General features: G+C 36.8%; 1 protein-coding gene across 4 annotated transcripts in view; it reads right to left on the bottom strand.

Annotated features, from left to right (window-relative positions):
* Positions 1-21,606, bottom strand: part of LOC150099849 (glypican-6-like) — a 331,314-nt gene that overhangs the window by 16,717 nt on the left and 292,991 nt on the right. For 3 of the 4 annotated variants that reach the window (XM_090404104.1, XM_090404105.1, XM_090404103.1), the window contains one exon: positions 9,940-10,106. The exons of the other annotated variant lie outside the window; for it this stretch is intronic. In XM_090404104.1, coding sequence (XP_090260230.1) covers positions 9,940-10,106 — 167 coding nt within the window. The remainder of the gene's footprint in view (positions 1-9,939; positions 10,107-21,606) is intronic. 4 annotated transcript variants of the gene reach the window in all.

The raw sequence follows: 21,606 nt of genomic DNA, 5'->3' as shown, positions 1-21,606 counted from the left end.
CCCATCCCTGGTAATAATATTCTATACAGCAATGAGTTTGAGGCTATCTGGTCCGAATTGGTGGCTAAATAAATAAAATGGGGGTAATGTTACAGACCTGGGGATTCAGTATGAAATGCATTGCCAAATTACCCTGATGGGTACTAAATGAGTTATGATTATCATCAATTTCCTAATGTGTGTCCTCAATAGTTGTATAGGCTCCCATTATAGAACTACATGATTAAATTTGTATTATTACTAATCTTCTATCAACAATTTTTTTCCAAATTAGTCTCAATATGATGGTACAACACTCAAGAAGCATGTGAAAGCAGTAACATGGGGTCAACGAGTGTTAAATTTCATCATAACATCAAAAGGCATCTCAGTGGATATGACTTTTTTGCCACCAGTTGATGACAGCAATCATACCTTAGAGATCTGGGAAATAACTAAGCATATGGATGTTCCAATTAGGAAAGGATACGTGCTGAATTACAAAGCTGAAAATTATGACAACTCAGGAGAATGCTTAGTATCAGGATACGAGTTACTGAATGGGAAGGACATCAGCAATGCATGGGAAGCAGCATAAATATGCCTAAATGATAAAGGAGCCAAATATGTATGACCTTAGAGTTCAAGTAGGGTGGGACTAAATAGATATGCAAACCTTATTAAGCAAGAGATCCATAAGAAGATGTATAAGGAATAATATGAGAATAAGGATAAGGGCAGTTATGAAATATATAAAAAAGCATGCAAGAAACGTTATGGGTATTATATGGAAAGTAAGTTGCATTATGAAAAGAAATTGGCTATGTAGGCTACAGCTGACCCAAAGAATTTTACCGTTATGCTGCAAGCAAAAGGAAGAATGAAAGCAGAAAAATAATTTTACTGAATGCAGATAGTATGCTCATGAATGAAACTGATGCAATTGTTCAAATAATGTGTATTCAATTCATTAAGATCTATCAACCTGGCATATGCAACATGAAGCACAGCACTAATACTATATTGGATGAAGAAAGAGAGAGGTGCTGAAGAAGAAATTTCTAGGGATATCAAATGATATGGACAAAATGGCAATAAGAAGAAAGATGAGAATCAGCATGTAAGCTAAAATTTAGCTGAAATTGTTAGGTCCTTGACTTGATTGCATAACTTGAGTCTTAGCTGAGAAAAGATCTTATATGAATGGAAAGAATGTATGATTGTTCTGTTGTGCAAGGGTAGTGAAAAAACTGTTGTCTTAACTATTGGCCTATCAGTATGTCTGGAGTGGTGGTGAAAATTTTAGAAAAGTTGGTAAGAATGCATATACAGAAATGACTTGACATGAAGCTATAGGTTGCAAGGAACACCATAACTTTACTTAAGGGATGCCATGTGAGTAATTTTCTCATATTCTATAATGTTACAGCTGAGATGGAAGAGCATCCATAGCTCATTTGGTATAGACAAAACCCTTGATGAAGGACATTATTGGTGCTTTTTAACTTAAAGTGAGTTAGCTAGCTGGTCTGATATGAAAGTGGAAGGGTTTTTACTGCCAGAAACTTAGTTTTTTCATTCAGAAAAACAGGTAAACCAGCCAGAAGAAGACATGCAATTTACAGCCATAGCAGACAAGATTAACTGCTTTACCACAAGCAGTATCCAGTTTGTAAGAAAACCAGTTACTTGAATGTACCAAGCAATTGAGCCTAATGCAAAAAAGAAAATGGGATGGGACAGCTGAGATGGATAAAGGAAATGGATACACTGTGATAATGTTGGAAGTTGCTAAGGCAGTTGATAGGAAACAATAAAAGGTTGCTGCATATATTACAGGATTTTGGTCAATCTATAGTACATAAGTACCTCCTGAGTGGGTAGAGGACTGGGAAACAAGCAACTTGTTCACATTTGATTTGAAGACCTCTGTATTGTATTTCTTGGAAACATGTAAGAGGGAAGACTTCAACAACAGCACAACAAGAGTACAACAGCAGAAGGAATGAAAGAGAAGAGAAACTTGTTGTGTGATATGTTAGAGATGAAATGTCAAGGGAAATTGTTGGGTGGCAGCAGCATGTGTTGCAATTAATTGAGCAGAGCAAAGAAATTATTGATGCTAGTTCACATGAACAGTTACAATAGAAATATTTATAGAAAATGCATGCCAAAGAAACTAAATGCCTATGTGAAAGTGGGTGGAGTGGTACTAGAGATCTCATCTGATGAGATTTCCAATGCCGTACTATATTTATGGGATCATGCTTGAAGAAACTATGAGGTGAGTGATCTTAGAGTTATAGTGGATAAGAAGTTCAAAGGACACAGAAAATATTGTAACTGAGAGCTTAACTGCAATGCTGAAATTAACATTGATGTATAAGGTCTCTTTGCAATGCCCTTGATATGACACTCCTGGACAACTGTGTGCAGATTTAGTCTCCTGGATTCCAAGAGAATAAAGAAGGTGTGGAGAGGGGTGCAAAGAAGAATCCCATTCTATTAATATTGTAAAATGAATATCAGGAGAACAGATTAAGAGGATGGGGTCTGTAGGTACTGGTATGCAGGAGAAGGAAGGGTAACATGATAGCAACCTATAGCTCCTGAACAGGTGTCCGGGATTCCAGTTCATGGAATTTTTCATTATATTGTTCTCCTCCTTCAGTGAGAGGAGAGAACAAGGCCACACCCAGAAAGTTGATTTTATGTGCATTAAGAAAGGGGTGAGAGAGCTAGATTTTTCTTTCACAGCAAAATTAGTGAGTGCAACAGCTTGCCTGTCAAGTGGTGAGTGCATCTAGCATGAATGACTAAGAAAAGGTGGCGTTGGTGATGTCTGAACTCTCTCAATGAGTCCATGCACCCTGCAGGTCTCTGTAGATAATATCATTAATGAAATCCTCCTTTGTCATTTTCTCTCAGTATCCCTTACATTTCATCCCTGTAACTATATCTTCCTATATTCATCTGGTCTCATTTATGTCTATAATTTTTGATCAATTCAAGATAACCAGTGCCAAAATCTCATTGCCCTTGTTCCTGATACTTCTGGAATTAATATACATACATTGCAATATCCCCTGATCCTGCCAGATCCTTATTCATATACAAGACCTGAGAAAATACATTCAGCATTCTATGATATTTTTCAATCTGATGCTCACTCACCCACCCCCAAAGGAATGAATATACCTATGCATAACTCTAAATCCATTCAAGAGTAATCCAACAGGCCATTTATTCATCAAATTCATTTGAAACATTGAAAAATTCTGCTTCACCTTCTGCACAACCTATACATAGACTCATTTGCAATTGGCCATTCTTATCACAATATCTGGACAAGATGAAACATGTTTAACTCTCTCTCTCTCTCCCCTTTTTTGCTACTTCCAGTTACTCTTTCATACCTTCTCACATACTATACTTTTCACATTTTGCTGGCCTGGTTGGCCAAGTGGTTAGCGTATCCACTCTCCAGCCAAGAGGCTGTAGGTTTGAATCCCGATATGGATGTTTGTGATTGTCTTACTAAACATTTACCATATGTACTGATGTAACCTATGTCCTGGTGCAGTATGACCTTTGATGTCTTTGAGCCATAAAAATCAAAAATAACTAACTTTTCACCTTTCGAATTATTTAATTCAGCTAAACTTTTGATGCTTTTATAATTCCTTATATGACATCTGATGGTGTCACTAATATCTTGTATCATTGCTTGATTTAGTCATCAAACACCCCTCCCTCTCAGTCATGAAATACCATACAGTATCGTCTCCTTAATCTGACTTTTTAATTTTTTAACACTTCTCACCTTTCCTTTCTTTTTTTTTACTCTTATCTATTATCATTTACTAGAAGTTTCTCCAAATGATCTTTTCATGCTTTGTCCCATGAAAGACACCACATAAGCATGCTATTTTGCATATTAAAGCCAACTTGTTATTCTTGCTTACTTGCCCTTTTTGACATGCATTTCTGATATTATCACCTACAAATCCCTTTAAAATATACCAAATTGATAGATAGTCAAGTTGGTATCTTCTTTAACTTTTTTGCCTTCAGTCTATCTTGTTTGTAAACTTACTAAAGGTGTTACTAATGACTAGATTTCTTTGTATATAAAACAAATTTTTTGCCATTCATTTTCCATGCCAATTTCACTATTCCAACTATCATGTCTTCTGTTCCTTCTCCAAATGCTGCATTAAACTCTCTTTTAGGGAGGGTTTAATTCAACATATGGAGAAGGAAACATCAAGTTCTCATTGTTTTTCATGAAGTCTATCAAGTTATCTATTATCACATATTCTTTTTTCCTTCCTCTTGCTCTTTAATTCCTCCTCTTCTTCTAACATAGAAGAAGAGGAGGAATTAATCTATCACTGTTCTATTGTCCTGTGTCTAAGTATCATAAAAGATGAAGAATATATAAAACAATATTTATCACTCCAAAAAATCTTCAGTTCCTTCTTATCATATTTCAGATCCACTTAAGCTTGCTTCCAGTTCTTCTGTTCTTAGAAATGTGTATACAGGGTGTTTCAAAGTAAAGTACCCCTATTCAGAGTAATCTGGAGGGGGGGGGGGAGAGAGAGAGAGAGAGAGAGAACAAGTAAACAAAATGTCCTCAAACTTTGTGGATATCCTAACCAGATCACAGGGAAAAGATTTTGACAATAAAACAACAAATTAAAAAAAAAAAAAAAGACTAAGCAGGAGAAAATTATATTCAGAGTCAATGACAAACGAGTTATTCAAATGATGTTTATTTTGCTCATTTCATAAAATAATGTGATATAAAAAGCATATCATGTAGAGCTGACAGGCTGCAAGGAACTGTCAAGCAGATCTTGATGATCAATGTGTTGGTTTTTGTGCAGGACCAATAGCTGATATACCACCATACAGCATTGTCTTTAGCAGAACACGACTGATCTATAGAAAGGTTTCGCACATGATGTGCAATTTTGTCTTTCAAGTCTACCACATGAACATTTCCCTGATACGCCATGCTTCTGGGGTAATCCCAAAGCTAAAAGTCACAGGGATTAAGGTCTGGTGAACATTGGCAAATTCATAGAAAACGAGCAGCTGATTATCCTCTGTGAAATGATGGTGCAATAATTGTTTAACTTCATATCCAATATGGGGAGGTGCTCCATCTTGTATCAACTCTAGTGTTCAGGAACCCTCTTTGCTGCAGTTGCAGGACGAAAAAGCTACTCAACATGTCCTCATTACGTGCAGCCATGGCCATGTAAGGTCACAGGTATGGTTCAATGGATTTCTTCGAAGTAAAAAGGCCCAATATTGAACTTGACCATAAATCCTATCACACTGTGACTTTTAGTGAATGTAAGGGAACTTGTTGAAATGCATGGGCTCTGTAGCCCAGATGCAGCATGTTTGACTGTTCACTGTCCCACAATCATGAAAATGTACTTCACCACTGCATAGGATGGTCGAAGACAAATCCTTGTTCACCTCAATGCATGCCAGAAATGTCTATGTAAATATTTCTCAGACAATTCCATTTCCTGTTTGTAACTCTTCTGGCTGAGTTTGTATGGGTAGCACTGAAACACTTTATGCAAACTTTGTCATACTGGTGTGTGTATATGCAAATCGAATTGTCTTGCTATGGCAAGTGCATTGCATGAACGTACGGCATTTTCATTTGGCTTTTAAAAAAAGCAGTTCCAATATTTTCAGTTATTTGAGGAATTTCAGATTTACACCCTTTTCCTGGTTAGATCGTCAAACTGTCTATATCTTCAAATCAACAAACCATACAATGCACTGCATTTGGTATAATTGGGCCTTTTCACAAAGTCTTTAGGCATCTGTACTCAGAAAGTGCTGCAGCATTTTCTCCATTCCAATAGAAACATATCACAAGCAAGGCATGTTCAGTCAGTCTTGCTCCTTCGTTTATACCACTTACAGCTTACACTGTATGCAAAATTCATTATCTTTTCTTGCGCACAGTACCATATGTTCTCTATTGGACATTTTTTAACTAATTTTTTTTATTGTCAAAATCTCTTTTCTTTATAAAAATCAAGTGGATATTAAATCCAGAATTATTTCAAAGCCGAATATCTCCTATAAGGCCCAGCTAGGACAACTCTTAAATACCGGCAAGTGTATTCCCATAAGCTCTTTGGTCAAATTTCATATGAAACTTTTATATTTTCTTTATTCGGCTTTGAAATAATGCTGGATTTAATATCCACTTGATTTTCATAATTTTGCATTACTGAAGTAAAACCTTTTGGCTCTTTATTTTAGTAAATCTCCTTTCCTTGATTCTAGTTAAGGTACCCACCAAGTTTGAGGGTATTTCATCTGCTGATTCTCTCCACAGATTCTTCTAAATAGAGGTACTTTAATTTGAAACACCCTTATATTTCAGGTTTCAATTTCTATGATTCTTTTCATGAAATTTGAGGATATTTTTATTATTCCTATTATTAAGAGAGACTGCCAAGGAGTTATGGACTCAGTGAGGGGAACCCATACCCACACCTGCTGTCATACATATTCTTTCCTTTTCACACTACCTGCACTCACAACCTCCAAAGGTAATCCATTCCAATCAACACCACTCTATGAAAGAAAAATCTACCTCTCACCCACTTCTTGCAGTCATTCTCAACTTTGACAGATGCTCTTGTTCCTCCATAAAATGAAAAATTCCATCTACTAGTATTCTATATGATCCTCTTAAAAAAGTTTCTAAATCTCATTTGAAAACAATAGAAAGAAGGGTGACATAATTAGATCCCTCTTTCTCTTGTGTGCAGTCCACAAATTCTCTAAATGTCCATCATCATCAAATTCCTGCCATGTACCCTCAAGGGGTGTACAGGTCTCTAAATGTCCTTATGATCTACATTCTACAGTTCCAATATTATCTTTAACACTCTCTTTTGCACTTTCTCTACTGTATTAGTATCACCAAGGAAACCAAGAGACTAGACTAGACTAGACCTGTACATTTCAGCATTGCAATTATTCTCTGGGTGGTATTTGCAATCTTTGCTATGTGGCCCTTGAACTCCAACTTCCTATCTACTACAACTCAAAATCCCTAGCCTCATCAGTTTCCTCTAGTATAATCCCTCAGATATAATATTATATTGCCAGGCTGGTTGACCGAGTGGTTAGTGTGTCTTCTCTCCAGCCAAAAGGCTGTGGGTTCAAATCCTGCCATATGCATGGATGTTTGTGATTGTCTGTGAAACAAAAATACTAGTGGTGGCATTGGTGTAGTTGTGGTTCGTTGTAGTTGGTGGAGATAGAGAACTGTAGAGCAAGTGCCCTCCCTTGATGAATCTATGGACTCCCTGGAGGTGTCATGTAATAACATTAATAATTTCATTATGCCAAACTGAATATCTTTGCATTTGCTAACATTATTTGACAGCCATTTTCACACATGTCCACAATTCCAGTTCAAATCATTCTGCAAGTACTGCATATCAGCTGCATTCCTGATTACTCTGACTATCTTTGCATTATCAGAAAACAGCTGTATGTCATCTGTCAAATTGTTCCCAATGTCATTAATGTGAAGATTGAATAACAATGAACTAAGGACTGATTCATGTGGTACCACTAATCAAATTAAATCTTGCAGACTCACATCCCTCACATTTTGATGTCAGTTGGCCATCATCTTATCCATGCTAATATTTTATAATCCAATCCAATATTCTCCAAATTATGCAAGAGGCTTCCATGCTGTATCCTGTCATTGTCCAATCTTTTTTTTTAGCTTGCTTTACAGTTCTTCTAGTTTTCCTGTTCTTAGAAATATTCTTATATTCCAAGTTTCAATTTCATGATTCTTTCCATAATATCTCAACTTAGGATACAGAATTAAGTTATTTTCTGTTATTATTTACAAATGTTGAAAGAACCAAAGATAGTTGTCCAGCAGTTAACATTTAAGATTGCATACAGAAATGACCACTGGTCTAAGTAGGACATTGACTTTATGCATCTTACAAACTGGTTATAATTATAACATTTTAAGGTTGTCTGGGACTGGTATGATCTATCTGAATCATGCTTATGAATTGTTTGTTTGATGATTTGTAAATCTCATGTTACTTTGGATCTCTTACACTGCACCTGTATGTAAAACAGTCTCATTAAATATTAAGTAGTTGTGTTTTCTATAATTATGTTTTGTTTGCTATCACATGATCACTCTTGTCAGTGTAATTTATAATGGAATTGTCATCATTCCTTGTTAGTTTGTTTTTCCTCCCATATATACCAGAAATAAAGTTAAAGATTTCTACTCTCTAAATAGAAGGTACAGGAAGATATGATTACAATATTTAAGTATCTTATAGCATATGATATATGGATCAGGGATAATTTTTGAATTATAAAAAAGGGAGGAGGAATAAATAACAACTCTAGCAATTGAGAAACAATCAGAAAGGGATTTTGAAAGTTTATTTTTCACTTGGTTAGAGTATAATAAATTTAGTTTAATCCTTTATCCAAGCGTGAGCAAACAAAGTTTGCGCCTGAAAGTATCTTTAGGACTGGGGTTAGGTGGTACAACACCAGAAGTCCTTGCAAAGGTGGAGCAAGCTACCAACAGTCCTATCTCAGTATCTCCCATAATGCAAAACACATCTCCTTGTGGATATGTCTAATGTTATGCATTAAGGGAAGGGCCACAACCCAGACTAGTTTCGACCTTTATTGAGGTCTCTTCAGTGGGAGCCAGGCCCAAGTGGCGATACCAGGCAGAAGCATTAGCAGGTCATCTCTACCTATAGGAGTTGCCAAATGGTGTGCCATCCTTTTTTAATAAATTACTCTGGATTTAGAGAAAGATGTTGAAAGTTTATTTTTCACTTGGTTAGAGTATAACCAAGTGAAAAAGTGTTGGCAAGCTATCAACACTCCTATCTCAGTATCTCCCATAATGCAAAACATATCTCCTTGCAGATATGTCTAATGTTATGCATTAAGGGAACGGCCACAATCCAGACTAGTTTCGACCTTTATTGAGGTCTCTTCAGTGGGAGCCAGGCCCAAGTGGAGATACCAGGCAATTGAACATTCTAAATCCAGAGTAATTTATTAAAAAAGGGTGGCACACCATTTGGCAACTCCTATAGGCAGAGATGATCTGCTAATGCTTCTGCCTGGTATCTCCGCTTGGGCCTGGCTCCCACTGAAGAGACCTCAATAAAGGTTGAAACTAGTCTGGGTTGTGGCCCTTCCCTTAATGCATAACATTAGACATATCTGCAAGGAGATGTGTTTTGCATTATGGGAGATACTGAGATAGGAGTGTTGGTAGCTTGCTCCACCTTTGCAAGGAGTGCCTTGGTGTTGTACCACCTTACCCCAGTCCTGAAGATACTTTCAGGCACAAACTTTGTTTGCTCATGCTTGGATAAAGGATTAAACTAAATTTATTATAATCAGAAAGGGAGTAAGGAGGTAGGGTTTCTCTCAGAGAGAGAAGCAGTAAGCAATGCACTATTACTGATAGTCCCTTCACTGACTGAACATAAATTGAACAGTTATGTACTGAGAATTACTCGATTTAGGGAGAGGTAAAAATAACATAAGATCATGAATCCACCTTTTGGAGAGGGTAATGGAACAAAGAGGCTTTGTTAATAATAATAAATCACAATACAGTAATTCTGAATTATGGAAGCTGTCATTGCAGTCATTAAGATATACAATAATAATAATGAGTCACAGAAAGAACAACTAATGTATCAGTGAAGCATTCCTGATTGCTTAACTGATAGCAAAGTGATAACAATAAATGTTATTTTGATTGTTTTTTAATAAAATGTTTATAAAATGCCTTTTTTTTTGTTATTTTTAAAAAGTTAAGGAAATGTCATCAGGCTTTATATATCAATAAATAAACAGAAAAAAATGTGATACATAACTTACAAATTTGTTGTGTATACACAAGAAGGTTTTGTATACTATTGAAGGCAGTGTACAGTTTAGATGTAGTATGCTTTAGTGCCAAAATTTCTTCTTGGTAGCTGCTATTGTCTATGTAAAGTTTATTCCACTGACTTGCATTCATCAAGTTTTCAGTTATATCTTCATTGCTAAAAGATACAACACATACACACAGTGAGGCATCATTTATACAATGCTTTTAAAGATGATAATGTGCAACTTATAAAAACATATGCTTTATGCAACAAATCAGATTTCATAAAATTCAAACCATATATCAAACTAGTAAACCCTTGTCTGTTCATCAAACCAGACAAGAGTTGCTAGTTTTTGATGTGTGGAGCTTTAAGAGTATTAAGAACACTGTATCTTTTTAGATGCAGTGGGAATATAGGGGATGGCAAAAGTTTTACTGTGGTCTTATGTATTAGAGGATGGGGAGGGGAAGAAATGGAGGAACATTTATTATTTTACCTATTTTCTGAGGTTTATCCACTGGCTAAAAATCTGTGACAAAGGTAGGCAGGCTTAATTGAAGCAGCAGCATTGTAACAAACATACCTCACTCTGTGTGTTAGCTATATCATATTGGTGTGCTGCTGGATGATAGTGCAACCGTTTGTTTGGACATCTTCTAGTGTGTGTGTGAGAGAGAGAGAGAGAATGTATGTTGGCTTTCCATAAATAGAAAACTAATTGTTGGAAGTTTATTTTGCACTTGGTTAGACTATAATAAATTTAGTTTAATCCTTTATCCAAGTGGAAGCAAACAAAAGTTTGCACTTGGAAATATCTTCAGGACTAAGGTAAGATGGTGCAACACCAGGCAACTCCGAGCAAAGGTGGGCCAAGTTCTCATCACTCCTTGTCTCAGTATCTCCCATAATGCAAAGCACATCTCCTTGCGGACATGTATACTGCTATGCATTAAGGGAATAAACTTCCAACATCTTTCTCTAAATCCAGAGTAATTCAATAATAAGGTGGTACACCTGTTGGCAACTCGTATAGATAAATATGACCTCTCTTATGCTTCTGCCTTAGTATCTCCACGTTTGGATCTGCCTCTCATGCTGGATATACATGAGAGGCTCTGCTTGGGGGAAGTTTTTGCCTGTCTCTGAGTAGAGCCACCGCTGAGATTATGACTCTGTCTGGTGGTGGGGTGAGCCTGCCACTGGGTAGAGCCAATGCTGAGAAGTTCTTCTTGGTAACAGGGTGAGCCTGTCACTGAGTGGAACAAAGCTGAGTTGGGCGATCTTTCGGGATCGTCTAATTTTTAGAGAGGTCTTTACTTAAATACACCTCAATAAAGGTCGAAACTGATCTGGGTAGTGGCCCTTCTCTTAATGCATAGCAGTATACATGTCTGCAAGGAGGTGTGCTTTGCATTATGGGAGATACTGAGACAAGGAGTGATGAGAGCTTGGTACACCTTTGCTCAGAGTTGCCTGGTGTTGCACCACCTTACCTCAGTCCTGAAGATATTTTCAGGCACAAACTTTGTTTGCTTACACTTGGATAAAGGATTAAACCAAATATATAATTGGTAGCATAGCCAAGTGAAAAAACTTGTATCAACTTATTTCTAATCCAGAGAATTTTAATAATAAGGTGTGACACCTTTTGTTATTAAAACCTCATTGATGAATGTTTTGAAGAGCAAAATTTAAGACCGTAGAAGTTAGAGTTCTGGAGGTTGTAGAATGATTGGTGCATACCAGGGTTTGTCAAATGAAAAGGATGAGTGTAATGTGTCATTGGGAAAACCAGGTACAGTGGTGCCTTGCAATTCCACAGTTGAATTTTGCGGGCCGGCAAATGCGTGTGCATAGAATTGTATGATGTCATTTGTTATTTGTCATTTCTTGTCGGGCTGCGTTGGTATTTGCTCGTGTTGTTTGTGTTAATTTTCAATTCTGCATTTTTCAGAAAGTAAAAATTTTGTGCATCTGCAATTGGTATTAATTTTTTGAGTGAAATTTAAGAATGGGTCCAAAGAGAAGTGAACAGAGGAAAAATTCAGGAAAAAAGCATACTTGTTGATCATAGAGAAGAAGAAAGAAATTGTAGATAAATTGCAGAAAGGTAGAACAATTACAGATGTAGCTCAAGAGTATGGTGTTCCTAGGTCAACTGTGGTAACTTTTTGGCAACAGAAAGAGAAGATTATGGGTAGGGTGTCTGCTGGTGCAATGAAAATTTCTGACAAGAATGGATCTTTAATCAATTAAGGGATGGAAAAGCTGCTTATCACTTGCATTAGAGAAAGACAAATGAAGGGAGATCCAGTAACTCAGGCAATGATCTGTGAGAAAGAAGGCTAGGTTAATTTTTGAAGAATTGCAGAAGAAAACTCCAGGCTGTATCTCAGATCAAACTGAGAAATTCAAAGCAAGTCGAGGCTGGTTTCACAGATTCCAAGGTAGAACAGGCATCCATAGTGTTCTCAGACAAGAGGGAGCTGCTAGTGCAGATAAAGAGGCTGCAGAAAAGTTTGCAAAAAAATTTGAAGATTTAATCAGGCTACCTGCTACAGCAAATTTTTAACGGGGATGAAACTGGGTTATTTTGGAAGCGCTTGACAAATTGAACTTATATCATGGAATAAGTGAAGCTCCCAGGATAGAAGCTTATGAAAGATAGGCTTACCTTGTTGTTGGCAGAATGCAAGTGGAGACTAAAGCCACATTTCTGGTCTGCCATTCAGAAAATCCTCGGTGCTTTGGGAAGAAAATCATTAAGTCCAAACTGCCAGTGATGTGGAAATCCAATGCAAAAGCCTGAGTAGACCAGCAAGTTTTCAAAGATTGGATTTTTGAGGTTTGCCCCCAAGCGTGAAGAAGTTCTTCACTGACAACAATTTGCCTTTGAAAGCACTGCTGATCCTTGACAATGCTAGTGACCACCCTCAAGACATTCTTGAAATTAACTTTGACTTCATCAAAGTCCAGTTCTTGTCTCCAAACATGACATCACCATTCCAACCCATGGGTCAAGTAATGATTGTGTGTTTTAAAAAACTTTACACCAAGGCTTTGTTCTCACGGCTTTTCGACGTGACTCACTCTTCTGATAAGACACTGAAGGACTTCTGGAAGACCGAATTCAACATGCTACACGCCATTTCCTTTATTAAAACTGCCTGGGATGGAGTGACACAGAGAACCCTTTGTGCATTGTGGAAGACTCTCGTTCCTAATTTTTCTCAGGATGACAACAGTGCAGACCAAGCAGCTGGAGAATCAGAAGCAGCTGCAGCCATGCAAGAGATCATTTCAACAGTGGAGAATCTCGACATAGAAGAGGTTGATGATGTGGATGTAGAAGAGCTTGTGGAGGATCACGATGACGAACTAACCATGGAAGAACTCAGAGCACTCAGCGAAAACAGCAAACAAAGAAGAGAGAAAGAGGAATTTCATCTGAAGAAGAGGATGGCAGGGAAAAAGGGCCGATGCCAACAGCTGCCATTAAAGAAGTTTTATTCCACTGGGAGAAGGTGCAGTCTGTTTGGAATGACACCCCAACACTGCTGATATAAGTAGAATGACAGACTTGTTCAACAACACCATCATGCATCACTTGAAAACCATCTTGTAAAAGAGGGAGAATTGGCATTGCCTCTGATGAAGTTGTTCAATCTAAGTCTCAGCTCTGGCAAGGGAGTAGAAAGAAGGTAAAATAGTTCGATTACATAAAGGTGGCTCCGAGATAGAAGTAGCCGAATTACTGACCAATTAATATGTCAGGAAGGTTGTTCAAATATTGGAAGAGTTGGTCAAAGGTAAAATCAGTTGGGTCAGAAAGACGTGGGTTCGATTCCCGTAAAGGATGTGAAGAACCTTTATCTGGTCTTTTTTTGACTAATGTGAGTTATCTGGTCTCATATGGAGGGAGAGGGTTTTTCCACCTGGAAACTTGGGTTTTTCGTCCTTCAGAACAGGCAATCTGGTCCCGTGAATACAAATGGATATACAGCCATGAATACTTACGATATTATGTGGAAGAGTTAGGATCCTCACCCCATGTCGTTACACCCGTAGACAGCCATGAGTCACATCATTATAGCCAACCTCCTGGACAGGAGATGACATGTGAATGGAAGATCTTCTGTTAGTAATTTATTCACATTTTATAATACATGTGACAGCATAATTGGATAAAAGAAATGGCTATATCATTATATACTGCTGAATTTTACAAAGGCATATGAGAGAATATCACCTAAAACTATTATACAAGTTAGAGTAAATAGGAATGGACATGAAGCTGCTAACATCGATACAGGGCGGCTGACAGACAGACACCAGAGAGGAGTATATATGGTGGAGTGGAAACTAGGAGAATGAGGATGATTAGTGGAGTACCTCAGGTTCTGTACTAGGGCCACTGCTCTTTAATTTGTTTATTAATGATATAGAAAAAGATTTAAGGGGGGGATATTCAATTGTATGTGAATGATGCAAAACTGGGGAGGGCAATAAGAGTTGAAAGGTGATGTATATATCCTGCAAAATGATTTAAATAAATGGCATTGTGGGCAAAGCATAATAATCGTCAATTTAATATATGAAAAAATAGAGAGGACTTTAATTAGGCATCCTATTTCATAAAATTTGGTGAATTTTTATATGAAGGATTTTGAAGTTTACTCCATTATTATTTTTATTTATTTATTTATTATTATTATTATTTTTGTGTGTGTGGATTTCATATGGTGATATGTTTGCTATCTGGTTGTCTTCTTAAATAGAACTTAATAAATTCTTGGCCAATGAATCAGCAAGATACATATATTACTGTATAAACTACATTACTAAAAGAAAAAAAAATCAATTTGTTGGAATGGCCCTAAACTCATGTTTGATCATTTAGTAAACTAATTTCGTAATGGCTGTTTTAGCTTTTCAGTTTACAGAAAATTCTCTTTTACAGGAAATGTATTCATATAATAATTGATATTATCAACTCTGTGGCTCAATGAGAAAATATAATGGAAATATAATCTGCTTTATAAATAGCCTTATATCTTAGATGAGTGTGCATTACAAAAGATTTATTTTTTAATAGCTCTACATCTTTACACTCCAAGACAAACTGCATCAGATAATGTCTATTGAATAACCAACCCTTATGTGAAAGATATTTCAGAAATGAACAGCTGAAAAAAGACTTGTGGCTTTTATCTACTAAAGACAAGATTCACCCATCTTATCTTTGAAGGAGCCTATCTATGAGATTTTTTGTCATGAAATTATTATGAGTAGTTTGGTCATGCAAAAAAAAAAAAAAAAAAAAAAAAAAAAAAAGACAACAGAAAGACATATAGACTGTATCAGATTTCAACAACATGCAATGCTAAGACAGTGGATCATACTTTGGTTACTGATCTTGGGATTAAGTGGAAATATACGAGGTGTGGCTATTAAATAACAAGACAAGGTGTGCTATGAATCATGTACTCATAGCAGTAGGATGCGCTTGCACTGTGAATGACCTTGAAGGTTCTAGAAGCAGTTGAGATAAGCATCGTTCGCTGTGGCTTGTAGTTAGCCTGTAGGCAGTTATAAAAGAAACACGGGTGAAGTCGCTTTACTGGAATAATGTCTAACATTAAACTCGAGCAGCATATTAATCTCAAATTCCTTGTGAAATTGAAGAAATCGCTGACCGAGTGTTTGAAACTGTTGCAGGAGATGTATGGTGATAATGTAATGTCACGTGTGCGAATGTTTAAATGGCACAAAACGCTTTGCTGAAGGTCAAGAAAACATTGAAGATGACAAACGAATGGGTCACCCTGTAATGGCAGCAACTGAACAAAATGTTGAGAAAATTAATGAAATTGTCTGCAACAATCGCCGATTAAGCATTCGGATGATAGCAGACATGGTGCACATTGATAAGGAGACTGTACGACAAATTTTGCATGAGCAATTGAACATGAACAAAGTCTGTGCGAAAATGGTTCCCAGAAACTTGTACCAGATGCAGAAAGATGTCAGGAAACAAATTTGCACTGACATCATGGAACGGCCGACAGCGGAGCCAGACTTGCAGGAGAAGATCATCACATGTGATGAGACATGGATTTTCCAGTATGATCCAGAAACAAAGAAACAACGGATACACTTGAAAACTCCCACATCATTGAGAACAAAAAAACCAAGAATGAGCAAGTCAAAACTGAAGGCAATGCTGATCGTTTTTTTTTAATTATTTATTTTTTTTTTTTTTTTATATATCAATTGCATGGTAATGGTTGAATGGGTACCAGAGGGTCAGATAGTTAACCAATATTATTACCTTGAGATTCTGGCCAAGCTGAGAGAATAAGTGAGGAAGAAGAGCCCCGATCTGTGGAAGAACAACGCTCCAGCCCACAGCGCACTGTCAGTAAAGCAGTACCTGGCTGATAAGAAGATCCCAGTGTTGGACCATCCCCCTTACTCGCTGGACTTAGCTCCATGCGACTTTTACCTTTTTCCAAAGTGGAAATCCACATTGAAGGGCACCCATTTTCAGTCAGTGGATGAAGTAAAGGAGAAAACAGCAGCGCTACTGAATCAGATAACACCTGATGACTTGCAGCACTGCTTCGAACAATGCAAAATTCATATGCAACACAGTATATAGATAGAAGAGGGGAGTGTGTTGAAGGGGATAACAAGTTGTACAAGGGGATAATAAGTTGTACAATTGTAATAATAAACCACATTTTTGCAACCAGTCTTGTTATTTAATAGCCACACCTCGTATGTCCTTATTTATAAAGCAGCTGTGAAAAGTTTATCTGCTTAAGGAATCACCAGAGGCTCTTCTATATTATTCAAACAAAAATGATCTGATTACCATCTCAAGAATATTATTTTCTTATTATTAATATGTAATATTTTATTTCAATTTACTTATTTATGTGTCTCCCACCTATGAGATGTTGTAAACCTATAGTACAAGGTCTATTCAAAAAGTCTAGGACAATTATTATTATTATAAAGAAACTGGGTATGCCAGCATATTGTTTTAGAAGCAGATGTGTTATATATACATACAGTAACATGACGAAACAGCTTGAAATTGTGTCATTTCTGTCACCTGCAATGCTTTGGTGAACAAATGAGTTTTTATGAGTGTCCTCCTAATGTCAAGAATTAATGAACAACATGTCTGTATCGGTTTTGTGTTGTCAAAAAAGCCATGTAAACTTATGGAATGCTTAAAACAGCTTTTGGATATAATGCATTAAGTCACTCAAAGACATTTCAGTGGTTCAAATAAAGATGGTCTTAGCTCTGGAAGACCATCAACATCCTGCATCATCAAAAAGTGGTGAATTACATTGAAAACTAGCCTGTGAAACAAGTATCTCAATTGAATCTTGCCACCAAATTTTGACAGAAGATTTGGAAATAAGGATGATTGCTTCAAAAGCAATCATACTAATTTCCATTTCCAAGAATTCTCATACAGGACTAAAAGGGATCATTGAGCTGCAGTTTATCGAGAGCTAAAAGAACATGTTGTTTAGGATCCAAACTTCATCAAGATCATCACAGGTAGCAAGATGTAAGATTATGGCTAAGACCTAGAACTGATGACTCAGCCACCTCAATGGATGACAAGTAACTCTCCTCGACCAAAAAAAAAAAAAAAAAATAAATAAATAAATAAAACCTCAAGTGTGAGCACTTGTGAATATGTTCCATAAGGTTAAACAGTCAATGATGCACTCAACAAAGAGGTTTTGGTTCAATTGAGAGAAAAGAAAAGGCTACTCTCCAAATAGGTTGTGGGTTTGATTCTTGGGCATGAATGTTTGTAATACCTTGCTCTAGATTATTATTTTATTATTATTATTATAATTTGGTAACCTCCGTGGAGTCAGACTCGTTGTGGGAGGTCCACTCAACCAACCACATGTCTATTGTAATGAACTTGGAAGTTATTTACAGTACCTGCACTCACAATGCACTCAGCCAATGCATTCTACCTACTAACAACTCTCCAGGCAAAAAATCTACTCCTCAGTCTCCTCTTCACCACATTCCTATACAACAACCAGGGATGGCCCTCATTCTTCCCATCTTAACATCCACTCTTTTTATAATTTCTTCTGTATTAATTTGATGGAATCCCTTACTAACCTGAAGGTCTCTATCATATCTTCTCTTCTTATCCACCAACCTCTGTAATCCACATTCTCTCAAATGCTCTTCATAATCAACACTCCAGAGTCCTGACATCACTTTGATTCCTCTCTAGTATTTCCACATCATATTGAAAACTAGGTTACCAAATCTGAGCACAACAGTCCATATGTGGTCTGACCAATGCCTTTTATACGAGGGTGGTCTGAAAAGTTCTCGGCCTAACAATGAACGGCCACGTTTAAACTCGGCAGTCCATTTCTTAATGTTGAAAATGAAGGAGAAGAGTGGCCATAAACTTTTATGAGCTTTAAATGAATTTCTTTTGGCGTTAAACCTTATTTTACAAAAAATTTTATAACCACACGATATTCAATTTTATTCATTTCAAGGGATATGGAGAACTCTTTTGCTTCAGTTATTTACAGTACCTGCACTCACAATGCACTCAGCCGATGCATTCTACCTACTAACAACTCTCCAGGCAAAAAATCTACTCCTCAGTCTCCTCTTCACCACATTCCTATACAACAACCAGGGATGGCCCTCATTCTTCCCATCTTAACATCCACTCTTTTTATAATTTCTTCTGTATTAATTTGATGGAATCCCTTACTAACCTGAAGGTCTCTATCATATCTTCTCTTCTTATCCACCAACCTCTGTAATCCACATTCTCTCAAATGCTCTTCATAATCAACACTCCAGAGTCCTGACATCACTTTGATTCCTCTCTAGTATTTCCACATCATATTGAAAACTAGGTTACCAAATCTGAGCACAACAGTCCATATGTGGTCTGACCAATGCCTTTTATACGAGGGTGGTCTGAAAAGTTCTCGGCCTAACAATGAACGGCCACGTTTAAACTCGGCAGTCCATTTCTTAATGTTGAAAATGAAGGAGAAGAGTGGCCATAAACTTTTATGAGCTTTAAATGAATTTCTTTTGGCGTTAAACCTTATTTTACAAAAAATTTTATAACCACACGATATTCAATTTTATTCATTTCAAGGGATATGGAGAACTCTTTTGCTTCAGACAGCTGTATAAAACAAACTACTAGATAGAATGACTTGCAATTTCACATAAATGCTTATGACAGATGTACCAACTTAGAAAAAAAAAAATCGTGCCAATAGTGTTGCCATCTATGGTCTAGGCCGAGAACTTTTCTGACCACCCTCGTAGATGCACCACCACCTCCTTATCCCTACATGTCAATGTACTTTTTTATCATACCAGCTATACGATGTGCAGTCTTTGCAATACATGTGACGTGCCATCAGAACTTCAGTCCACTGTCCACCATCACTCCAAGATTCCAAATCTCATCCAGTTCCTGAAGTACAGATTTTAACATTAACACTCTAACCACACTCATCTGCCTAAGCTAAAAGCCTATTCAAATCTTCATGCAGAGAATTAAAATCAACACTACTCCTGATGATGCTACCTAACTTTGCATCCTTAGCAAACATTTGAAGATCTCCAGTCAATCCATAAGAAATATCATTAACAAACAAGTTAAACAATAAAGCCCAGGATCAGAACCCTGAAACACGCCACTGATCACCCTCCTCTTCTGAGACACAGCTCCATCATACACAACTTGCTGGTATCGTTCAGAGAGCCAATCTCCTATCCATCTAACTAATATACTATCCATTCCTATCTTCTTCAGCTTGTATACCGAATTATCATGTGATAATCAAATGCTCCTGCAAAGTCCAAGAATACCCACTGTATATGATTCTCCCCTATCCAACACATTCAGCACCCTATCATAAAACATAAGCAGATTGCCAAAACAAGACCTGCCCTTCACAAACCCATTCTGACATTCTTATATTCATCAACCCAATCCCCGTATTCTATTTTTAACCAGATGTTAGTAAGATGGGGTGTCACAGATTGCAAAGATATAGAAAGAAATATCTGTGACACCCCATCTTACTAATGCTCTGGGTTAACCAATTTTTCCAACAACAACAACAACAACAACAACAACAACAAAAAAAAAAAAAAAAAAAAAAAAATTCAGCTGGATTTGAACTCAAGTTCCTTTGCTTAGCAAGTGCACGGCATTGACGAGACACCACCCAGGCTCTGGTGTCAGATGGAGTGGGATGAGCATGTATGGCTCTGAGTTTATAGAAGCTTGTCGTCACCTAGAGCAATGCCAAAATGGATTATGGCTCTTACATCATGACAACACATCAGTTCATTCAGCTCTTTCAATTCATGAGTTTCTAGCTCAAATCAACATCAGAGTTGTACTCGTCAATCCTATTCATTAGATTTTGCCTTTGGTGACTACTTTTAATTTTCAAAGATTTATCCAAAGATTTTAAGCTAAAATCTTTGGATAAATGATAAAGGTTTCAAGACATAAATTAAACAGAATGCAACAGAACAGCTTAAAAACATTCCTTTAGAACAGTTCCTGAGATGCTTCCAAAAGGTTTGAGAAAAGTACTGGAAATACTGTATTTAGGAAGGAGGAGAACATTTCAAGAAGGATAATGTTCCTATTGCTCATAAGCTTTTGTATATGTTGTAAATAAATTATGCCCTGGAACTTTTTAAACAGACTTGATACATTAGTACCAGCCCATGGTACTAATTTTTTTTTTTTTAAATGATTTTACTTTGATTTCTTGTATTTATATATTTTTGTATAGTCCACAAATCCTGCTCTGGATATCAAGCATGGAACATTTTCAAGACACTTAAGGCTTCCAAATAAGTAGGGCAATAATCTCATACCAGGTGATGAAATTCAACTATCTAAAGACAATCACAATCATCCAATCACACAGGTGGGATTCAAACCTGTATCCTGTTGGTGGTGAGAACATACATTAACTAGTAAGCCACCCAGTCCAGAAATTTTATTATTTATTTATTATTTTGTTTTTTAAAAAAGCATCCATTTCACTCTCTTATAAACAGCCTCAATTATGGATCCTCTTTTTATTTTAAACTCATTTTCTTCCATCAAAGGAGCTTCTATAGCTTTAGTCTGTATCAATAATGCCCTTTACTTAAAAAGACCTGCAGTTGAATCCTATCTAGGGTGGAAAGAACCTTTGAAGACTTTTCGACTGATTTTTCCAACTGGAAATTAGGTTTTTCATCCTACAAAACAGAAAAACTGCCCAGAAGAACATATGCAATTTAAAACATAATTCAATGACCTTACAGCCTTAGCTGCTTTGGTTATTTTCAAACAACAGCAACGTTTATCATCAAATTCCTGACATGTACCCTCAAGGGGTGTACAGGATATGATACTACTACATGAAAAATTTACATCATTACTAACTTCCTATCTACAATTTTCCTCCAAATCGTCTGTTACTTGTCAAGATTCCAACATTATCAGATTTTATATTTCTATCGTCTAAGGCACTTTGTACCGTATCAATCCACCTATCTTGGTCTTCCTCTGGGTCATTTTGCTGTCAACCTGGCAGAGAACACTTGTTTTGCTAAT

Source organism: Typopeltis vanoorti, chromosome 14 (assembly GCF_054136105.1).
Source record: "Typopeltis vanoorti isolate ZY-2024b chromosome 14, IOZ_Tvanoo_1.0, whole genome shotgun sequence".
In the NCBI taxonomy this organism is placed as follows: domain Eukaryota; kingdom Metazoa; phylum Arthropoda; class Arachnida; order Uropygi; family Thelyphonidae; genus Typopeltis; species Typopeltis vanoorti.
This window is presented reverse-complemented; position numbering and strand designations above follow the sequence as displayed.